This window comes from Acanthaster planci, linkage group LG13, assembly GCF_054643075.1.
Source record: "Acanthaster planci isolate LZ-2023a linkage group LG13, COTS_SCS, whole genome shotgun sequence".
In the NCBI taxonomy this organism is placed as follows: Eukaryota; Metazoa; Echinodermata; class Asteroidea; order Valvatida; family Acanthasteridae; genus Acanthaster; species Acanthaster planci.
Genome location: NC_141789.1, coordinates 6,073,291 through 6,097,670, shown reverse-complemented (window position 1 = coordinate 6,097,670; position 24,380 = coordinate 6,073,291). Strand labels below are relative to the sequence as shown.

General features: G+C 39.5%; 2 protein-coding genes across 4 annotated transcripts in view; both read left to right on the top strand.

Moving 5' to 3' along the window:
• The window catches only part of LOC110982441 (alpha-1A adrenergic receptor-like), a 73,605-nt gene extending 68,268 nt beyond the window's left edge, over positions 1-5,337 (top strand). For both annotated transcript variants that reach the window (XM_087144839.1, XM_087144840.1), the window contains exon 5: positions 1,533-5,337. In XM_087144839.1, coding sequence (XP_087000965.1) covers positions 1,533-2,371 — 839 coding nt within the window. In that variant the 3' untranslated portion in view covers positions 2,372-5,337. The remainder of the gene's footprint in view (positions 1-1,532) is intronic.
• Positions 5,338-10,532: 5,195 nt separating this feature from the next.
• LOC110982478 (actin-binding LIM protein 1-like) overlaps positions 10,533-24,380 on the top strand; it is a 141,301-nt gene continuing 127,453 nt past the window's right edge. For both annotated transcript variants that reach the window (XM_022240900.2, XM_087145094.1), the window contains exon 1: positions 10,533-10,859. In XM_022240900.2, the coding sequence (XP_022096592.1) occupies positions 10,817-10,859 (43 nt within the window). In that variant the 5' untranslated portion in view covers positions 10,533-10,816. The remainder of the gene's footprint in view (positions 10,860-24,380) is intronic.

Sequence of the window (24,380 nt, the reverse complement as noted above, 5' to 3'; positions counted from 1 at the left end):
TCTTTGGTCTCGGCTACGGTACCCTGCCGTTTTGAATAGGAGCTGTCCGTCTATGGGTTTATATGTCTGTGGTACCAACTCACCGCATAGGCGGGCAAGTTTATGTGCCTTTGACGCGGAGCACGCTGAGTAGGCCTAAGCGTAACAAATTTATTCCGAAACGTGTAGTCCTAATTGTCTTTGGGTACGCGCAGTGTAATCATCTGTCTGTCTGTCTTTCGCCGATTGGGGGTGCACTTCAGCTCAGGGCGGATAGTACGTGCTTGAGCATGAGAGTGAGGTTGCCTGATGTTCAGTGACAGTCCCATGAAATCAAGTTGCATGTCACATTATTGATTTAGGGCTGGAAACCTCCATCAACATAGGCCCGAACAAAAGACAGATTGCAAGTTTTGGAATTTTTTTATTACTTGAAATCCCTGCGTCGGTCTAATGTATACATTTGCAACACAGTTATTTTCCACATTATCCACTTTGAAACTAGGGCTTTGCTCAGAAATCTGAACGCGTACATGTAAAGTGTACTCAATGCGAGTATGTTTGTTTCCGTCCTTGTATTACCAGAGCATGCATCAGTCTATTTCCGTCCGTCTCAGATCTTTCTTTTCAATTAAGGTTTTCGTTTATGTTCGCAAATCCAGCGAAACATGCTTTATTTCTGAATTCCGTGTTACCAAAATCAAGAACACCTACTTTTTGGTCTTTGATACATTTTTAGGGCATGTTATTTTGAACCAACGCAATGAAGCCGCGATGAATTGTTTTGAGTTGATGTTTCCACCAGAAGTAGGCCTATTTATCTATTGTCACTGCGCCGAAACATTCAGTGGGTTATTAGTCAGAAGTGAATGGTGTGGAATCAAATTACTCATTACTCATAATTACTTTATATCTGACTTTCAAAGGGACTGAGGAATTTTCCAATACCACATTCTGAGTAAAATATCCATCTCGGTGACGTGTAAAGACACACCGGTAACTACGTGAGCTATTTTCACAATTTGCAATATTCTCGGTGGGCTCTGTCGATACGAAGTCTGGTATGCATTAAAATTGTCATGACGAAGAATGGGTTCGGTTGTAATTCGTCAGAGTTCTTTTGGGACTTTAAATGAGTAAGAATTACTGGCACTCAACTAAACTTAAATCGTGGGCAGAGGTAGTTCAACCATTTGCACGCGTCTGTGGAGCGGTGTTGTGTGGAAATAGGCGAGACAGTGCATAGTATCTTACTATATTACGTTGATGCGGTAGTCAAAACCTGATCATCAGTTCTTTCAATTCTATTCATTATATTCATTGAGCACTTTCTTCAATCTTAATTAAAAATATTAACTGGGTTCTCTTTTGAGCAAACTGATCCTAACTTTTACCCGAAGTTACCAAATAAGTCAATTAAGACATCCTTTCATACACACCGTGCGTCAAAATAATATTGTTCAATATGTGTTTACTTGTCACAGTGTAAAATGCGCGTTGTGTGTCTTCAATATTTGGCCTAAGTATCTCTTCTTTTTTCTCTCATTATGCAGGATCCGTTTGCCGAAGTTGCAAGCTGCCAGACGTTGTTTTCACCTTCTTCTTTTGGCTTGGCTACTGTAACAGCTTTGTCAATCCAGTTATATACGGCATGTCTAACCACACCTTTCGCAAAGCTTTCCGGAAGATTATCACGTGTTGGTATTGTAAGGACCATCGGAGGTCAAGGAGGACATTCGGCTCAAGGCGTTCCTCCAATGTGTCTCGTCTTACTTCCAGCACACCAATGTCCAGTCCAATGATAATGAGCCGAGGTAAACGATTTACAGCAAACACCCCACGCAATGCGTTAATATTTCGCAGAAAGTCTACATCATCGAGAAAATGTTTACAGCAGACAAGTGACAAACAGCATCAAATCCAGGAGGTAGGCCTACAGACATCCAATGCAGAGGTTAACCAGTTCAACGGAAACAAAATCCTATGTGATCAGCCACTTACAAATGAAAGTCACAGAATGTCAACTTTTGATATAGAATCAACTTACGGTGATACTAGAAGTCTTAGAGCATATGAGCAAAGTAAACCTCAGGATACCAGTCACACAAAACACTTTCCTGATAAAAGACATTGTCGAGGAAATAGCAGGCATAGCATGTCTGATAATAGCAATAATATTTTTGATGACTTTTATGAGCCAGTTGCAAATTCATTTTCCCATTGTGAGCAATCTCTGTTTTCCAGGACGGACGCGATTAAAAGTCAACAGTCATTAGATCCTTCAGTTTGTTGTTCAGGTATCTCCAAGCTGAACACAACGGTGAACTTCAAGCAAATTACAGAGGCAGAATTATCAAGTAGCATATATGATTCCAGAGAGACGTCCGTTTGATGTTGATTTAACTGTGTCCAATTTAATTCTCTTTGGTTTGTATCAAATACGACAAATCAAACAAATACCGTGGAAAAGCTAATATCGAGTACTAGAAATGGTGTTTAATTTCAGTGTGCCCATCAGCGATTTTTGTTTATTGGACAAGCAACAAAAATAGGTTCACTGGAAATTCAACATATGCGTATCGTGGGGAAAAGATGCTGGCCCGCTAGAAAAGGGGAAAAGAAAGAACGGAAGCAAAGAAAAGAACAACAAAGAATAACAAAGAAGGAAAGGGGGAAAATGAGGAAAGGGAATGAAAATAATTGCGTGAAAAAGCTGGAAACTGGCCCCCTTCCACCACTGAGGTCAGTTTACTGTTGCCGAGTGAGTGTTTCTCTTAAAGAACTTTGCCCCTGTCTGACAACGTCCCTGCACATGTCTCATACAGATACTGTTTCATTTGTGCAGATGTAAAGTTTTATTCCTTTCGCGACTGGCGGCAGTGTTCAATGCATGCTGGATCCTAAAACAATTCTGCAAATATTTGCTTGGAATGCTCAGCTTATCATAAAACTAAAAACAATGCTCGTTGTCGGATAGAAGGGGTTGAGAGGAGGGCGAATTTTGAGGCTATTAATTTTCCTTTCCTCTCCAAAGCGTAAGCCTGAATAGCCCTAGAATTTAGCCATTCCCCAGACAAGCTCTAAATACTACAAGTCCTTGGATTTTTTTATTCTTCCATCAACCTCCCCTCCCCCCCCAAAAAAATGGTTCCGGATCGACCCTCGTAATAATATGTGGGCTTGTTCGGTGGCTGCACTTTTTTTATACTACAAAAGCTATAAACAACCCCTTAAGTAGGTTGGATAAAACTGGAACAAGTCCGAAAGTACACTCATTTCCAGAATGCCATTGTTTAGAAACAGCTTGACGTTGAATGCTTGTAAAGGGTACTGTGAATGTGGGTCTCCTTCGAGATTGTGCATTTAGTAACTTGCTTGTATCTTCAGTTTAGTTCATTGTTGAAAGGTATGATAGTGTAGTACTTTGATTGACTTTTTTTTATTGCGTTAGGGGTATCAAGTTTAACTACAAACCGCAACTAGTTCAACCAAAATACAATATATCAAAGTCTTCCAAGCAGACATTTATGTAATAGTTCTCCCATAGGAATTTTTTGCAACAGGGTTAATTTCTGCTGTTATTTATTTTTGCTATGTGCTATTTTGACCCGCCATCATTTTTCCAAGGTGTTTTGCTAATTAAACTTATTGAAGGAGAATTGAGAATATTTGTTTCGTAGCATTTGCACAACCATTTAGGTCGCAGTCTAATCAGGCAAAATAATGTTCATTTTCAGGAATTTCATTTTAAACATGATTGCATAGACACCACTTTAACTGTGAATTGTAGAGCTCTTTTAATTGGAATATTCCACAACTTATAGGCACAAGGCGTTTTCCCGTTATGATGTCCATGTAAAGTTCTGTAACACCTACATCAATGGCGTATCCAGCGAGGGATGGGGGTGACAACTTTCCCCCTACGTTTTTGTGCAAAATCTTTTTTATTTATTTATTTTTTCAACTGAGAATACTTCATAGGTGAGTAGAAAAGAAACTAACCAGTATATTTGATTGTCAAATAAATAGGCTACATTTTCCTCCCTATATTATCATGTTGAATGCGCCCGAAAGTGAATTTGGTTTGAGCCCCCCCCCTGACGCCGACAGCTGGATACGGCACTGACCTACTGTACATGCGTAATCCGGAGCGTGAACGGCTGCTGCTTAAACATGTACTGTGAACACATGCGCAACGTGTATAATGTGAAGAGGCCAAAAAGTCTTACAAACGTTTATGCTTCAATGTGGTATGGCATGGCACTAAAGCCAATGAAATCAACGTTTGATGTAGTTACGAGTTGATATGAAAAAAATAAGCTGAGGATGACAACACTGTTTTTGAATGCGACTAGAGTCTTTAAAAGTTTCCAACTAAAAATTAATGTGTGTGAATTGCCCAAGCTTTCGTCTCCTGTGAGTGATTCATATTTACAGTTTGTGTTATATACTTTGTTTCCATAAACCTTTTCATCTATTTATATCTATATTTTCATTTTCAACTGTCAGAAGAATTCAAGTCAGGTTCATCCAAAGATTAAAATCAGTACTGTATAGAGTGCAAAGACGTCAACACTGCCTTCAAATTTAGTGTTTTGGCAATGTAACTCTGTATGGGAAACTGTGGCATAAGGTCAACTTTGAGTATGTATTATTTTCTGTATTAAAAGGTCATTGATCAAACACGGGGTGCAGGCTGCATGACGTTTTCCCTTCAATTTTCCCCACTCAGCGACATCGATTTCTGCAACTGCATCCCATTCTTCCTTTTGTACTATTAAACTACAAACTTCGTCTGATTGCATTTGTTTGTTTTAGTGTTCAAAAGGTATTTTTAAAGATATAGTTGTTCATGTTATTTTGCTAATAAATATTGCGAGTTGAATGAATCAGAATGTTAATAAGGTACGATACAGTGTGTCTTGTATGTTACCTTTCGGTAAGTGCCGTGAAACACTAGGCAACATCCCATGTTCAAATCTTGGAGCCTTAAAGAAGAAGTGAAGATTCTCTTTAACTTCTTTAGGTGCAATTTTATTTGTAATATTACAACACCACAAAATCAGAGAGTTACCTTGCACATGGCCTTGTAAAATCCATTTGAGATATCGTCGGTGAGTCTGTTGTTCCAGACACGATCGTCTGGCTATATTTTTGTGTCCACGACTTGCTCTTTTTGCCATCATTGCGCCAAGGTAAACAGCTGGGTGTAGTCACACACGTCAGTGTCCCCTTTGGACACGTAATACAGCCAGAGTCCTTAATCAAACATGACGCAGAGAGAAGACTGGGGAGTTGGTGTTGCCAGGATTATTTCAGGGCTGTAAAACAAAAGAACAAACACCCCCGCACACACAAACACCTCAACAAACAAACAAACAAACACCCCCAACACCCCAACAAACAAACAAACAAACAAACAAACAACCCAACAAGCAAACAAACACCCCCAACACCCCAACAAACAAACAAAAAAAACAAACACCCTAAAAACCCAACAAAAAAGCAAAAAAAAGAGGAGAGGTTAAAACATTTTGGTTGCGTGTAGATGCTGTTATATTCTAGACCCCTTTCTAATGTTATATATCAAATTGAAGGCAATAAGCTGTATTTATTGACTTTGAATTCTAAATGTTCATGAAAACGCTATGATATAATTTCGAAATTTTGGAACCAGAAGGAAAATGGCTGCTGCTTGACCTGCAAATATATAATCGTGAAGTCAGAGAACCAAACAATATTCAGTGACCACAGGGACAATAGTCAATCTTCACAGTCGGTCGATTGAGCTGCATTATCGAAGATCCTGCACGAAATCCTGGCCTTTACTGCAGTTTCGACAATACTTTTCTACAGCTGTTAATTATGTAACCCGTGGTTCACATTTCAAAATAGCAGGAACCAAATTTCATATTCATTTAATTTCCTTATGGAAAAAAACTCTTGACTTCACACAATTCAGTATTCACGATACAAAAGAGGTTTTGCTTTATTGGAGGGAAAGAGCCAAGCCAATCAATACGAGAAATACAAAGTAAATGCAGAGAACACCAGTGGCCACAAATTGCAATATGAGGTTTACAGAGAATGCAGGATCCTATGGTGTACTATTTACGACACTCATTTCTCTCTCTCCCCAGCCTCCCTCCAGGCGACGCAACTACACGACGCGACGGCACGACAGCTCCCTTGCGTCGTGCCGTCGCGTCGTGCTGCCTTAGGTCCTTTCCATGTTGCATTTTTGGCCGCCTTAACGTCGCCCCTTCCGTCACCCGTCGCGTCGTACCGTCGTGCATCGCGTCGTGCGTCGTGTCGTGCATCGCATCGCCTATTACCTCGACTGAAGCACGACGCGACGCGTCGTGTGCTGTTGCCCTTTGCTCCTTGGTGTTTATAGAGGGCGCCTTTACTGTTTTCTTTCATTTCCGCCCCCCGTACTTTCATAGTACGGTACAGTCCACTAATTCAAGCCCCATTGAAAACAGTGTAAAATCGGCACTGTTCAGGGCCCAATGACATGGATACCAACATCCTTGAGTTACTGAAACACAAATTAAATTATTGTCTGGTCCCTAATCTGTCGATTTCCTTTTAGTTTATTGTGGACTAACCAATTACATTTTTAATTATTTCCACAAAACAAAACCACCCCCGAAAAGTTATTTTTCCGAGGTCTCATTGCAGCCATTTTTCAAGTGGCAACCCTCAACCTTCTTGGGCACTTAGGACCATTTTTCAGTTGTAGTTTTTAGCCATTCTGCTCTCATAGGATAGCTCAAAGACCCAGGCAGTTGATCCTGGCAACGATTTATACAATCTCACCTCTCGGGGGCCAAACAATCTCCTTTTTTTCAGAAAAATGCTGGGCTGCCACTTTTCATGCTATGGAGCTGACCAGAAATTCTCACTTAAATAGTGGACTGCATGCACCCAGAACATGGTATTCGCTCTTTGTACGCTGCCGCCATGGGCATGCAGAGCCTTGAACTGACAGCTTTTGAAATATTGTCCAATCGAATGGTGTAGATGATAGAAGAACTAACGCAACATCATGTCCAAAATTACTTACCAACATACACGGGAAATGCTGCCAGATCGAGGCTCTGCATGCCTATGGCGGTAGCGTACAAAGAGCGAATAGGTAGCAGGCCTTGTCTCTGTTGTTCTTTTTCATGCATGCTTTCTAACTTTGTGTTTTCATGAAGAGTGAGTTGTTGAAGAAAAGGTTTGTTTTTTAATCAAATGTGATTAGAAAGAGCTTCACGACCAACTATCAGCCTTGTCTCCAGGAAATAAATAACATGAGCCACAACGTTGCTTTAACTTTTCCTGCTCTAATTTTGATCTTCCTAATAATTATGTAATAGAATTGATTTTGCTCCCCCACTTTTTGAAATCCTAACTCCCCCAGAATTAGGTCATACAAGTGGGCAGCGCGTGTGGGCAGTTGGTAGCAGAACTTGCAACCAGCCACAAGAGTCCTTGAGAAGGAGCTGATAACGTCCCTAGCCAGTGACCAGGCTCGGTAGTAACTCCCCAAACCTGCAGTGAAACTTGCAGCCATACAATTGTTACACAAATTGTCTGGAGAATTGGGAGTACTACTTAGAAATCAGAGCCGTTCCTAAATATGCCGATTTTCTTTTTTGCTCTTTTTTCATTTTCTAAATAAAACATGACAGAAATTAACCTAATCAAGGAATGGATGAGATAAAAACCAAGAACAAATCAACACCAAAGAGTAACTAGCATGTACTTTGCAAGCACGGGAGACAAGAAAGAGACATGAAAAAAACAGTAAAGGCGCCTTCTACAAACACTATGAAGCAAAGGGCAACAGGACACGACGCACGACGGTACGACGCGACGGGCGACGGAAGGGGCGACGTTTAGGCGGAAAAAAATGCAACATGGAAAGGACCTGAGACAGCACGACGCGACGGGCGACGGCACGACGCGACGCACGATGCGACGCGTCGTGTGTGTACAAACGAAATGGCAAGAAGGCAACGGTTCGAACCGAGGGCACGACGCAAGGGAGCCGCCATGCCGTTGCGTCGTGTAGTTGCGTCGCCTGGAGGGAGGCTAGCGAGAGAGAGAAATGTGTGTCGTAAATAGTACACCATAGTTTATAGAGGGCGCCTTTACTGCTTTCTTTCATTTCCTTCCCCGGCCCTTGCTTGCACAGTACATGCCATAGGTACCAGGCCTTCATTCTGTTGTTCTTTTTCGTGGATCCTTTCTAACTTTGTGTTTTCATTAAGAGTGAGTTGTTGAAGAAAACTCTTTTCTTTTTTTAATCAAATTTAATCAGAAAGAGCTTGGCGACTAAACAGCATTGTCTTCAGGAAAAATATGACATTAACGTCATCCACAACAATGTTTTAGCTTTCCCTGATCTGATTTTTCTAATAATTATTGAGAACCCATTCTAAGATCGTCTGCGTAAAAATTAGGTATCAGTTCCCAATTTCTATAGTTGCCTCTGAATCGCCTAATTCTCCGAATGTCCACTTCTTCAATCGCTTGCGGTTTAATGTACGCTTTAATCACAATAATTAGGTCCTTTCGTAATATTTTTCATTTTACACCTGTGGCTGTAAATTCTATGTCATTGTCTTGCGCTATCTTTAAAAGCTGGTGATTGTCTCGTGAGATTTCTAAATTGCCGTTGGCTCGCTTGAATCGCCTTTACGAGCTACGGTTTGGTGTGACTTTTTTTTTTTTAGCGGGCGCCGGTAATGGAACGTTTTATCGTTTGGCAAAGTCTGCCAGAAACGATTTTTTCAAACGTCTAAAGTCTGATGATACCGGGCGGCGCTGTGATTCGGTTTCTCTCTTCATACCTCTTTTATATCTATATATATAAAAGAGGTATGTTTTTTAAAATTTAATCTCATTTTTTCCGGAGAGTTCATAGCTGCTCGATTTTCCCGAGAAGTGGGAGAGTCCCAGGGAATTACCGCGACCTGGAATGGGGTTCTGACGTCTGAGTTGTAAAGACACTGCGCTGGAGTCGCTGCGGTGAAATCGGCTCACCCCTACTACTTTTGGGAATTTGAAATCCGTTTTAATCAGTGTATTTACTGTGAAACTCGCGTCAAGGTTTTACCAGCCATGCCTAAAATAACAGGGCTATGATTAGACATTCCCCAAAGAACGCAGGTGTCCCATTCCTGATTTTGGGTCATGAAAAAAAGCACGGGACTACAGAGGGCCTGCGTATGATGTCACGTTATAGGGCATCTCTTTCTTCCTCTAGGCCTAGGCACGAGTAAACCTTTTGTGCTTTCATTGTCATTAAATTTAAGTAACAAATCATGTCCTCTGGGAGGGCACCCCATACAGGCCCTCTATTGAAAAAATGTTGAGAGTGGCAGAATCTGGCCTGGCTCTTTTTTAAGGGAGCCATTTGAAAGCAGATTGGCCGTCAGTGCCATTCAAAACGAATATGAGCCAGTTGGGTATTCAAAACGCCAAGGTATTTCAAGAACAAAGTGGGCTTGTGAGTCAGCGTATGTCAAATAAGCCCAAAGCCGCATTCGCTTTTGAATTCTCCCCCACCCCCCCCAAAAAAAAACAACAACAACAACAACAACACAAAGCCTGGATACGCAACTGGGCACAACGACATAGAGCTTCGGAGACAAACTTGTTCTGGAAATCAAAACAGGAAAAAAACTGATGAAACTTTATTGTACCGGAGCTGGTTGGTAAGCAAATGTCGAATTATCCGGCTGGCTGCCGGATAGGTTTCTGCACCACAAGCGCAAGGTTCTCACTGATACGACCGTTATTAACGGACGACGACACTGTCTCTGTCGTTTGCTCTACAACTGACAAAATCTTTATTGACAGCTCTCCTCAATAAAATAGGGTTGACAGACTGATAACTGATCGGTGAGTTGACGGACTGATTGGGTGATCAGTGGACGGACCAATTCGATTGGTCGACAGACAGACCCCTGGATGTGCTAACTTGGCTTCTCTCCTACAATCAGTCGACTCTCGTTAATACGAGGGCCCTGGGACTTTCTAAATTAGCTCGTATTATCCGGGCCTCGTCTTACGCGAAAGCTGCTGTCCTGCTTGTCGCATGTGTAACCGATCGACAGCATCGTTAAGCGTACATCATGTGCAACTTCCTGTACATACATGTAGGCCTACATGTACTTTGTATGTACGTACATGTGGTTTGGAATTTCATTTCAAAACAGTTTATGTTTATGAAAGTGAGAAGTAACTGTACTTTTTATGAATATATGAATATATGAATTATGAATATATGATGCCCTTGCCACCCCGTACAGCATCTATACTACGGTAGCTTCTAATTAGTTTCAGCTTTTTCATGTTTATAGCTTTTCATTAGCATGTTTTTTCATTGAATCGCTCGGTCATGTCAATGCCCCGGCGATAACACCTGCAGCCACGAAGATGTGTAACCGCCAACTAGAAGGTGTGCTTGTTTAATGATTGAGTCGTGAGAGGGCGCACTTTGTACAATCCGCGCAGAGCCGTATCCAGAGTGTCCTGGATGTGTTATCGCGCAGGCAGCGGCGTCAGTGTCGTCACGATGTAGCACTCTGCGCGAACTAAAAACATATCACACTCGAGCGTGGTGATTGTGTTGTATCCATATACATGTACAGTGTAGAGGTTGCATCCCACCATCCTACAGACAAAGTGAGTTGTTGACATGATTATTTGCTGTCGCGTGCGAATAGTTACAGGCGGAAAAGCGTGTTCTCCCAAGCGGGACGAAGGTGCCTCCGAAGTACTCTCCAGAGAGAATCATTGGTGAATTCATCCTGTAGTTGGATCTTACTTCTCAAGTATGCCCGCAGCAATGACCGAAACTCAATCGGATGAATATAACAGTAAGTAACGTGTTACTGTCAGTGTAGACTTAGTCAAGTTAGTGTACTGTACTGGGAGCATCAGGCAAAGTGGTAGGCGTTTACATGCCTAGTGTACAGGCCGGTTCATATGATACTACAGCCTACAAAGTACAAATGGAATGAAATTTCGCTGGAAATTTTTTGTGAATCCAAATTCACTTTGCTTTCACTGTTACCTGCAGTATGAACCAGCCTCCAAAGTGCAGCGAAATTAAGGCCAGTTCATACTTAAGGTGAATGCAAAAGCGAAGTGATTTGATGTTACAAAAGACTTGCAACAAAATTTCACTCAAATTGAAACTTGTTCAACTTTTACAAATTTGCAATGCAAACATTTGATCTGACGTTACAAATTTGCATTTGTTTTCGCTTTTGCATGAAGTATCACTGCTGGCCTTTAGACGTTACAAAAATTGGTTGGGAAATTTCACTGGATTTGAAATGCATTCAACTTTAGTTGATACATGTAGGTGTAGCGTGGATATTTGATTTGATTTCACAAATTTGCATTTGTGTTCACTTAAGTGTGATGTAAGAACCAGCTTTAACCGGCAAAAGTTTTTCTCTAATATGTCTGAAATCTTATTTTCATCCGTGTGTTTATTTTATTTCTTCCAGCTTGAATGAACTGAGAACTGGTCCCCAGAGCTTTGGGGTCTGACGTCCACTCTGCTCGTGGGAGCAGGACGGGCCGTCAGACCCCATAATTCTGGGGGTACTTCTGAGAACTGCATTGGTATTACAATTAGGTAAACTAACTTCAGGCTATGCACCCAAAATTATGAAACTGTGCATAGGCTTGATAATATCAAAACAAACCAAAAAGTGTTGGTGTTGAATGAATGAACAGTGACAGTTCAATTTATCAATAAATCATAATATAGTAAAAATAATGATGATTGTAATTATTTTAAGCCCATTACATAACAGAAAGCATAGATTTCAATTGTGGGGTGGGGAGGGGGCACTGACATCATATGACACAACATCGGGTTGATGTTCACGATACAGATGTACATGTACAAGTATACTTCTGTAGAATCTAATAAGAACAACATATTTATGGCTATAAAATGCCTATTTCAGACGTGTTTTTGTCTTCAAAACTTTAGACCTCATGACCCTTCTCTGTATTACAATGAAGCTGAAAAGATGTGTTCATCAAGAGGTTCAAATAATGTTCTAATTCCTAAATCCAGTGAGTCTGTGTAGCAACTGTCAAGCCATTGGACTTGTACATGGTGTGCACATGTAGGTCATTCAAATTCCATGATTGGTAATTCTCAGACAAAGCAGCACTCAATTACGTTACAGTGTACAGTAAATACGTGTGTGCCCACACGTTAAACTACGTGTACATGGATGCTAAAGCACCAGTAACAAAAGTGTCATCATCCTGTTATTGTTACGCAGCAACTGATGCATCAGTCTCAACCACAGTCCACCTACAGTTGGATGATTCCAAACTAGTGCCACTCAGAAATACATCCCTAAAATCACTGGTTACATGGTTGGTATCACTATTAAAAAACAAGTCCAAAGAAGTTGAAAGCAGTCTTTCTGAGAATGAAGCAGCACAAAATTAATGGTGTTCTTTTAAAAAACCAAGTCCAAACCTTCTACCCTTTTGGCATGTTTGGCAGCTATATGCACAACGTGGCTACACAAATGAAGTGAAGCAAGATGGATACATGTACATGCACAATAGTGTGTGTACATTGTCTGTATCATGGTGACTTGCAGCGGTGTCAGAGCTCCAAGGCAAGATTAACTTTGCTAGAAATTCTGCAGGAAACTGATGACAGTTATTCTGAAATTGAAGCTTTAGATGATCTTGCAAGTGACACTGACCTTTCACAGGTAGTTATAGCGATGTTTAGAGACATTCTTGCGAACTAAAATGTGGCAAGTGAATCCAAAACGACAATGAAAAACGTCATGTTTACAATTCAGGGCTTTCGAACATGTGCGATCATCACTAACAACACTAACAGTAACAACTGATTGGGACTTCCCATCCCTTAATCATGTTGAAAGTTTGTGGTAAACTTGAATAAAAGCTGTATAGTTCAGAGGTTTGGTTGTGTTTATTTGATGGTTGATATCATTTTCAAAGGAAAATACATTCTTTGTATACAATTCCTGTATTTTTTTTACTTTTTCTCATTTCAAAAGTCAAAGGTCATGGGTATAGGGGTCAAATGAAGAAACAAGTCAATTGCTGGAAAAGAGTTTTTTATACCCTTGGAAATAAATCAAACTTGCTGTACAGTAAAGTGAACAGGAAGAGCAGGATTTTCCGATGTCTGAGGGATGTTGCATAGCAATGTGTTTTTCACAATATTCTCCAATGAGCAGATGGCAATATACATGTAGTGTACATGTAAAGGTGCTAATGGCTTAAACTGCATGTACGTACATAATATAACATTATTAGGGGCTTTATTTAGTCATTCTTGAAATGCATGCTGCTCTTTAATGTTCATGCGTAAATTTTGATACAAAAAGGACTTCAATGAAGTGTGAGCAGATATGTGTATGTACTAGCCCAAGAGTAACAGACTCAAAATTTGTTAAATGTACAGTAGAAAGATGATAACCAAATTGCATGAAAATGTTCAATTTATGCAATTTTTAATACCAATTAGATGTAAATGTACCTAGTGAGTGATATTGGTATTGTAGGTGTCCAATAGATGTGATATACATGTAAATAGTGGCAATGGTTTTGAAGAAAACTAGTAAACAGTACGCTTACACTACATGTACATGCACATGTTAAAGTCCAAAGTTCAACTTAATAGGTACAGTGCTTTTAACAATGAAAATTCCATTCAATTTCACGCAAATTTGTTGACTACTAAGCACTAAATTTATTGAAGAAATACCAAGTTACGATACCAAATTAAGGAGATGTTGCTTCCAAGTGTTACAGTACCATGGGTGCCCTGCATCCAGTCGTATTCATTGAAGATTCCCTCTAATTGTCAGCATGCTAACGGTGAAGAGAATACAGAACATTTTAAAGGTACTTTCTTATACAAAATATATAAAAGCCTATTTTCAGATGAAATAGGACTGTTCTAATGGCTTGTACCGCTAAATATTGCTTCCTTCCAGATAGCAGTGCAAGGCTAAAAGAATTTCCATAAATATGGAAACAAGGATCTTGGAAGGATAGATCAGAGACAAAAACAGGAAGTCATCTGTGGTATGACTCAAGCATAATAGCTGGTGGTCTTCACATGTGAATGACTTTCAGCTCTACACTTCTTCATGGCAACACACCAAATACAAGAATTCTTGTTTGGAATGCAGATTGGTCAATATGATTCTAATATTACACTGTACATGTAACTCCACTACCTGCATTTTGAAACTGCATCCTGATACAGTGAATGATACAGGACAAGTATGTACATGGCATTTATAATTAATTAAATTAATTTGAAACCCACTTTTGCCTTTGTTCCTTTATTTCTTTGTTTTTGGGCTTTTTAAGTAAAAACCAAAACAAAAGTTTTGACAGGATACTTACTTAAATAGATGTATCTTACAAAATGCCAGTTCTTGTAGCAAAGAATGTGCTATTTTAACTTTCTTACTGTCTCCTTTTTTTAACCTTTGACATGTTCACTGTACGTACATGTACATTCAATGTACATGTCAGACGCGTGAACCTTTTGAAGAAGCTGGGCGCTCTGACCTTTGAAAGGTCATAACGTCATTTTTTTCTGTAGCAACAGTTGTTTTTCTTTCTTGCATCTGAAAGGGAAGTCCCAAGCTCCATTCCAATATAACTATAGAGGTCGCTATTTGCATGCGTTAATCTAATATTGCACAGCCAAAAGGGGACCGATTTTTGGGCGGTTTCGGGTGCAACAATGAGTAATACATGTACATGTAGGCCGGGTGGTTTCGTTCTTTTTACGCTAATTTTACATGTACTATCAGAAGAGGGAACAAAAGAGGGCATTTTTTTTTAGCACTCACCGCATTGCTGCATGTTTATAATGGGATCAATGGCACGCTGTGGACGCATAATGAATTTATTCCTTAATGTACATGTATGGTCTTTGCGTACACTGAAGGCGTGCAAGAACCTGCTTGGAAAAATGACTACCATCTGTCTTTCTTTCTTCACCCTGATTTTCGCCTCTAGTGCATTGCTGGAGCAATATTTTAACCTTGAATTTCATTATGAATGAAATAAGAAACTCCCAACATTCTGATTCATAAATCTTAAGTATACAAAAATCACGACCTCCTACAATGTTCTGATGAAATGTTTATTTTGGCTTGATTTTCTGATTTTTTCTTAAGTCCAAAATAAACTCTTCAAAATGCACCCAAAAATATGAAAATAATCTTCTGACAAACTCGTGGTAAGGTAAGTGGAACAAAAAATAACAAGGCTAAGAAAAAATAGCTCAGCTTCCGATTACATGCATCTCAAAAATAGGGTTGGTGTGTTGTAAATTTATTTTTTGGTAGATTTTTGGTGCTGATTGAATGGCATGAATGGGGACAAAAGTGATTCAAACTTGCTTTAATCTATCTAAAAAACATTTTCTGTCGATATTTTTTACTGTTGACAATTCATAAGAATGATGGACAATTCACAGCACTGTACTCAATGCTAGTTGGGTAATCACAACAGCAAACTGGCCAACGATGTCCGTGTATCGTGGTGATACGGGCCAGTAATGAACTTCTTGCTGCAGCAGGAAATTTTGTGGAAACGCTCAATTCAAGAACGAGCAAAACAATCTCAAATTAAAATCACCCCTCAAATCTCTACGTAATTTGTATTAACTACACATTTCACCCCTCAAATCTCTACGTAATTTGTATTAACTACACATTTCACCCCTCAAATCTCTACGTAATTTGTATTAACTACACATTTCACCCCTCAAATCTCTACGTAATTTGTATTAACTACACATTTCACCCCTTCATGAAAGCTACAAATGGGGTGAATTTGAACTTTGCTCCGCTGACATCATAGAATACCAACATGTCTGCAGTGGATAGGGTATCTGATATGCTGATAGGGTAAAAAAAATTGAATCAAAAAAGTGGAGATTTTGGGACATATTCGTCTCTTCATGAAAACAGTGGTGTTGGTGATATGTACTCATGTAATTATGTAATTACATGTAATCGGTGTAACTTTTGGGAAAATTATGTATACCGTGTGTGAACTGTTACATGTGCACCTGCAGATCCTGGCCTTATCAACAGAGTTTGTGAAAGAAAATGTAGAGCTGTCTCTGTATTTAGTTCTGCTTTACAATACTACATGTACCTGGTACTTACTGTTGTGCACGTATGCACAGGTATCTGTACGTATATTCACACTGTTCACATAAATGCCATTTATTCCACCAAATTTGTGCACACATGTACATACATGTACAACATGTACCATGTCCTTATCCTTACAAGGCCAGCATTTTTTTTATTTATTAGATTAAGAGCATAGCATGAAATTTTGTATTTTAGGAGGACAAACAAAATAAAAAACCCGTAAAATTCTGAAGTTCCATTTTTCCCCTACAAATAAATAATCCACAGTTATAAGACGACAAAGAAATTAAATTCAGTCTATTTTTTCACTGAAACACTAAAAAAGAAACAGTGTCGAGAAAAAGATCTTCAATTTTAATTTTTTTTTCTCAAAAAGCATTGTTTGGAGTCAGCAAGTCGTAATCCAACTAATTAAAAATGTTGACCCAGTGCAGGTTGCTTGCAGGGACAGTTTAGTTGCACATTTGGACTGCTTTAATGTCTTGTAGAGATGAATAACTCCCTCATACTTGAAGATAGGGACTACTGTGTCTGAAAATGTGTTTTAAAAAGTACAGTGTCAAAAAAGTGAAGTAAACTCCTACCAATTTGACCAGCACTTTTTGATTTACGGTAGTCTGTTTTTCTAGAGTACTTGAATTGTACAGTCTGCTGTATGATCAATTTTCTGTGGATGTTCTACCTGCTGAGCTGTACCAGAATCAATTCAGTGTCCTACTGGTTCTGCAGAGCCCGTCGTTTCAAGTTTCATGTGGGAAAATCAGCGGGCCATATTTTTAAAAAAATTCAATAATGAAACTGATATGTTGACCCAGTATTCTCATATATTGGCTTTTTACGTGTGCCTGTCATGTCATGTTTGTGTTTCTGTGGGATAATCTTTAAGGCTGTATTGTGGGAAATAATAATTTCTCTAATTACTTGTAGTTTGTAAATATGAATTGTTTCTTTGTATCTCTGAAGTTTGATCTTCACAAATGGAAACTGAAGTAAACTTACAACAGTTTGTCGCATTGGAGCTTGTACATGTACAGATCACTGTTAAAAAAATGAAAAATATGCAGTGATAAACCCAATCATCACATAGAGAAGCAGATGCTGGCCTTATTGCCATGGTGACCCGTCTCATCACTGTGCCATGGAGAGGTTAATGTGGAGACTGGAGTATCATCACACCGTCAAGGATCACAAAGCGTCCTTCTGTAACATGTACATTAGTTATGACCAGATGAATTTAAAATTAATGAAGGCAGTACAGATGCTGTGCAAATACTGTGTTGCTGTGAAGTTTGTTTTAAAACATTTACTGTACATATACCGGTACATGTACATGTACATTGTACATTTAACTACATGTACATGTGCACCTGTACCTGTGTGTCTGCCTGCAGGAAGAGAAAGGATAAGTAATTGAGTATCATACATGTAGTTTTATTATGTGTAGGGCACATACATGTACATAGTGTACATGTGTGTTAAAATCTAGAAATGACGCACTTATGGTACATGTAAAATCTACTTGTGTGCTAGTGTTAATAAATAACTTACCGTACCATACAAGGGTCTTTAAAAAGTGGTTTGGCTCAAAATGGACACAAAAACATTTGTTCAGAATGTCCAAAGAAATCTCCTGTGATATTTGTTAGTACATGTATGTGGTAGGCCTATATTTCTTGTTTCAAGTCACAAAAATCGACAAGACCTTTTTTTTTTCAATGTAATGTGACTTGCATATATACCATGTACATGTACATTCATACATGTACATGTATGTCATTGGAAAAGCTTCAGTCAAGCATTTCCCTAATTGTTCATGTGTTGTTTAAAGTTGTTAAGAAGTCCCAGACAAACTTTTCAGTCAACAATTTTTGTAATTAGCACCTCCATCGACCTGTGTTTTAATAAGTTGCTCGTTTCTGGAGGTTAAAACCCTGACGTTAGATAGCTCTGTTTGAAACAATGTGTACCCAGTGTAATGTATGCGTACAGCTTTGGGAGCAAGTGTGACTGTCATTCCCTAACCCTAACCTCTGGATTGAAATCTGGTGACTGAGGTGCAGAATGATGTGTATTTGTAAGCCTGTAGTGGTACTTGTGAAATTCCTGTGATGTTAGTAACATTTTGTCACCAGTGTACGTGTTAAAATCATCGTGATCATTTCGGCATCCATATTGAAAGGGCTAATCGCATACGTTAAAATGCAGCTAGCTACTGGTCCCTACATGTACATAATAGGGATAGGGACCAGTCCATCACAGCAATGTAACCAAACAGAGGCTAGAATGAAAATAGTCTGTACCTTTTTATTAATATGCAAAGTTAATTTTATTGTTATTCCTGAAGAGGCTACAGGGAACAAGACAAGCACGGGCACCATCCTGATAAAGATGTGTTGGGCCATTAGTCTACAGTCTTAGTTGCATACAGTTTGATTTTTGTGTCTCAGTTTGTTACATGTACATGTGGAACCATGGTATGAATTCTTCCATTTGCAGTGAACCTTGCAGTGGTTTACTCACACTTACATGTACCTAATATTTCAAAACATCTTTATGTATACCTAAACATTGAACCACGGACCATTTACCCAGGGATGTGCAACTTAAGCTCAGAGCTGGGTCAGTGTGTGTTGCGGCCAGCACAATATCAAAGCAGAAATTAAACTGGATTATGTAACACTTTCTCTAGTAATAAAACATATATTCCTGTTTACCACTTTGTTCTCTTGTAACATTTTAAGTCAGGGTACACCCAAAAATACATGTATGCTGGTCAAGATATTTCATTTTATACATTCTGAGAAAACTGTACCACAAAATTTGGGAAATTTGCCTCATTAAAACTTCATTTCTCCTTGAAATCAATAAATGAAGAAGAAATGAAGACGAATAGATTTAAGCACCGCGTCAGTGTGTCATTTCAGCATAACCACGGCTGCACTGTACATGCTGCATGCTGCAACGCGTGTCATGTGGTCGCGAGTTTTCTCAAGATAAGTCGAGATTGCCTGTGGGGGTAAGAACAATCTGTAACACGCATGGAACCAAGGTGGCACATGTGTTTGCACTGGGGCCGCTTCTTGTTGCACATCCCTGGGTAAATGGTCCGTGATTGAACTAAAATTCATCAGAAGAGGTAGAATCGACCAGGAAATACATGTGCATGTACACCTGTATATAGGTCAACTTGTAGTTGTGCATAATTACACATGCAATTTGTGTCCCTTGTATGGTGTGAATTAACACAGAAATACAGGTACTTGCTAAAGTTTGTGCTCAAATGTGGCACCTTTGCCCAAAACCTATAGATGCAAAATAAAACAATGGCATACCGGTACAACTGTATGTACCGTACATGTACCGTACTTTAATCTTTTATTTGTGTAAACGGGGCAGAAAAAGTTTCCAAATTTTAGCCTGTGTATCCCACTCACCACTTTTGACCCTTTTCATGTATGTCAAGTATTTGTTGGAAGTGAAGCATATACACATATATGTGCATGTTCACAGGTACTCCACTGTTCACATTTATAAACTTGTCAGTGACCATAATGAGTTATCAATCTACCATGTACGGTATACAGTGATGAGGATGTCACAGTTGCTGTCTGCTTTTGATTTTTCACAACCGAAAGACTGCTCTTTTTATAACCGTCATGTGAAATGATAAAAGAAATTAACATTGTTCACAATATTGTAATGGGTGACGGGGGTCCGTTGAGTCAGAGAATGATGAGAACCAGGCGTACTGTACCGGTATATACAGTGTACCCACCGTATAGTACTTACGGCTGTCTTGCCTCCTGTTTGTAGTCTCAGTCACAGTCAGCAGATGGGAAGAGGCGGGGACGAGCAAGGGAGAGGGGGAGAAATCCGAAATGTCAAACAACTTTCCCAAATGTGCAGGGTCGAAGGGTAATGTGTTATTGTTCTATAATGTCTACAGGATGAATTGTTACTACGTGCACTTCAGGAATTAGGCTGAGCCGGTCGATCAAAATTAACTTGTGCAGACTACTGTTACGCTTTCCCAAATATGCAGGGTCGAAGGGTAATGTGTTATTGTTCTATAATGTCTACAGGATGAATTGTTACTACGTGCACTTCAGGAATTAGGCTGAGCCGGTCAGTCAAAATTAACTTGTGCAGACTACTGTTATGCTGACTTCGAAAGACGCTAACCAATAAACCTCATTCTCTGCCGACTTATTCTTCTCAGCTCTTGTAAGCTAATTAATCTTCACTGCACTTCTTTGCTGACTTTCTGGTTAATCTTCACAGCTATTGTATGCTGGTTAATCTTCACATATAGCACTTCTTTGCCGACTTTCTTCACAGCTCTAGTGCGCTGACTTACTGGTCTTCATGGCACTTCCTGTCAACTTAATACACAGTGCTGGTCTGCTCTGCAATCACGGCACTTGCAAGCTGATCCTCCTGCACGTGGGACTCATTCGTAAGAGCCGAGTCACCCGAATGCTGGTTGCACATGCCTTTTATAGATTTCTGGCAGCACAGAACTATATGTAGGCCATGAACATTGCGTGCACTACAATTGGCTATATGTGTGCGACTTATATGCAAACGAGTCACACTGATCAGCTGTTGCCATTAATCTACTGGTACCTACAGTATTTGTTTAATGCACAGATCCTATTAATTACTACACAAGCATAATCTCATGCCTGTATACACACATTTCTGCCATTAACCAGTTGTGTTATCCACTGTCGATAGAATCTTCAAAGAAACAACAACTCTTAAGGAAATTAGCCATCACTGAAAGATAAATACATGCTTTCAAAAATTTCTACAACTGTCAGGGATGTGACCTAGGTATCCCTGAAATGTGGGTAAGCGCTACCAAGGCTAAGAAATCTGTCAAAAATGTATTTTTGCAATGTATGAGAAGAGCAATTCTAGAGTAAGATACAGTAGCAATTCTACAGTAAAGTACATATTGGAGGTCTGATGACATACCGCTGTATGAGATGAGATTTTACGCATGTGCATATATCAAGAAATAAACTTTTTTGTGTGTTTCACCTGAAAATTTAATTGAAGTTTGGTATGAAACTGCGGACCTTTTCAGCTGTATAGCATGTGTATAGCATGTGTAACTTACCGGTATGCAACAAAAGCTGACAGATGCAGTAAACATGTGGTAAACAAGGAAGATACATACATGTAGAACTTGGTCACTATCTCATGCAACAATCTTACTCTGTTTTGAACCACCATGTATAAATCCTGTACTCAAACACTGTCTTTCTTGGGCAGTCAGAGCATGGTCAGAGTAGGCGGTTTGTTTGAATGGGGGAGTTACTGAATATGTTGCAAATAAAAGTACACATGTGCATGTAACCAACTGAGCCTGCATTCCACACACATGATCCAAATGGCCCTTGAAGTATCATCTTTAAATCTTTCAGCATGCACAATAGTTAGTAGATGGTAAATCATATTTTGAGTTTGAAAAAAAAATTCTGTGCCTGTTATTGGTTGTCACTATAGACACACATACATACATGTACAGGTCTCTACACATGTACATGTACTGTACTAGTGTGCATTGGAACTTATTATTATTATTTGACAGGTAGCACCCATGGGGCATGGCCATCACAAATAAATAAATCAGGGGGATTTTGCTGAATAGAACCAAACAGGACATTTCCAACTCCAACCTCAGGGGAATTATTGGATGCTATGCCTGCTTTAATCTGACCTAAATATATCATGGATCAATACCAATGTTGAAGACATGTACATGTAGAGTAACTGTTCATGGCCAAGTGTATTTTTTTAGTGTGGCTTACAATGTACATGTACCTCAGCTTAGGATAGTGACATTGAAGTCAAGAAGAATAATGGCAGACTGTTAAGGTAACTGAAGTAGAATGATACAGTGCCTACACATGTGTCTAAATAAAATATATGCAGTATACATGTACATGTACATCATTGAGTAAAAGCAGCCTTGTGCAAGATTCACATTTCAGTGCCTCTAATGGAATGACTGCTTCTGTGCACCTTGAAATGATGGGGAAAGAGAGGGAGGTTTTATGGAAAAACCAGGAATTCATAGGAAATTCAATTTAGAGTTTCTTGTACATAATTGCCAAAGACTAAATAGATAGCTTTGCCTACCGGTCGTTCATGATCACATGCAGGTGACATGTGAATCGAAAATGGGTCTGTCCACACTAAAAGACACATTTCCACATCACCAAAATCATCACTTTCTTTAATAGTGTTGAGAGTCAAGACATGAACTTTAACAATTTAACTGATATACAAATATAATACAAATATTTCTGAAATAGGGTTTGGTTGTTTGTTGTTAAAATAGTCAGGATTTTGATGAAAATGTCCAGCTTATTTTAACGTTCCAGTGGGACATGCATTTACCCCGTAACTTTGTCAATCCATGTTTTTCAGGTTATCTTAAATACCACTATCCTGGAGAAAAGCAATTCATCTGTTAAAACATGGGTAATACAGGTATAACATTGAGAAATTAGTCAAAATCTATGGCTTTTTATTTCCTTAAGTTCTCTTAAACAGGAATGAAAGGAGAGCTATTGAAGGAATAACATACATGTACCGGTACATCACAGTGTCTGCCCACAGAGTAACAAACATGAAACAAGATGATTTTGTCATGCCTTGAGCAGATAACCTCAACAAAAATATATATCTTCCTTAGAAAAGTAAGTTACAATAATAGTTTAAATTGTATTTGTGTCTTTTTTTCTATGCGACGACAAAACCATGATTTGATTTTAGGAATGGCAAATATACATGTATATCTTCCTTATGTCTGTCCACTATTTTGTAACGTCTGTCACAACTATATTTTCACTAGAAAAGTCAGTTCCCTTTGCTGAAATGAAAGTGAGAAGACTGTCTGTCACAAGGTTATGATATGTGACAATTATACTCAAACTCCTCAAAGAATAGGCACACCAACAAGGCAGTTTATTGTGTGTGTATGTGTCTCTGGACACAGTTCAATATTATTCAATGTTTAACTGTTCATCCGGAATACCAATACCACAGATTTAGGGCGAACCGGATTAAGAAGTCGAGCAATCTCAACAAAGATCACTATATATCGGTGGTACCCATGACCACCAACATATCAACAGTGGTTGTGATACCCAAGACCACAACTCAGATATAGTGATACCAATGACCACTATTCACCAAGACACCAACGGCTGTTGTGTAATTATATTAGAGCAAACAATAAAAATGTAATAGAACTACGTGTATTAAGGTGCACAGCACATGCACCTGTCTAGAATAATGAAACTTTACAAAATCACATGGCAAATGTGCTTAACTGTAGTTCCCTCCACTGGCACCTGTAGAGGGGAATAGCCCATGTGGTACATCACTGGCCATGAATCTACGGCAAAATATATGGACTATATTCAATAAACCTGAATCTGCCCGTGTGGCACATCACGGGGAACAAAACGATTGAGCGACACAAAGTATGGAATAATGGAGCTCGACCTCTTCTGGGGCCGTAAATTGCCACTCGCGAGTAACACGACCCGCAGAAGAATGAGCCTTGCCCCCAAACGCGAAAGTTACAGCAAGGACAAAATGCAACAGCAGAGATTTTGGAGAAAAAGGGCATTTCCCTCCAGAGAGAGATGCAACCCGTCCCTGCGATAAACATTTGCAGCTGACCAATGAAATTGGAGGTGCTCCAACACACTGATCCCTAATTTGCGACATTGTGACCATGCCCAGTAGTTTGCTGCCCGCCGTGCATGTTCCATCGATTTTTGGGACTGAGCACCATAATAAAAGAGCCGCGGCAATATGCATGACCAAACCAAATTTGCATTCCTAAACCTCTCCCTGCATTCCGCCAGCATTATAACCAGTGTCTGCCAGAGTGCAAAAAAGTTGAGCTGCACTAAATCATTGGTCCCAATGTGTATGATGATGATGCGCGCTTCCCCGATGGTGTCCAATACAATAATTCGTGTATGCGTACTCTGCTCCTTCCCCGCCATTGAACAGGAAACGGGACACCCATGTTATTGGCTGCCCATCAAACCAGCGAGTCTCCGACAATCCAGGCACACTCTCGCACGTGTGGGACCAGACCTAAAAACCAGATACATGGACACAGCTTAAATGCTCAACAGGCACTGAAGTTTGCCG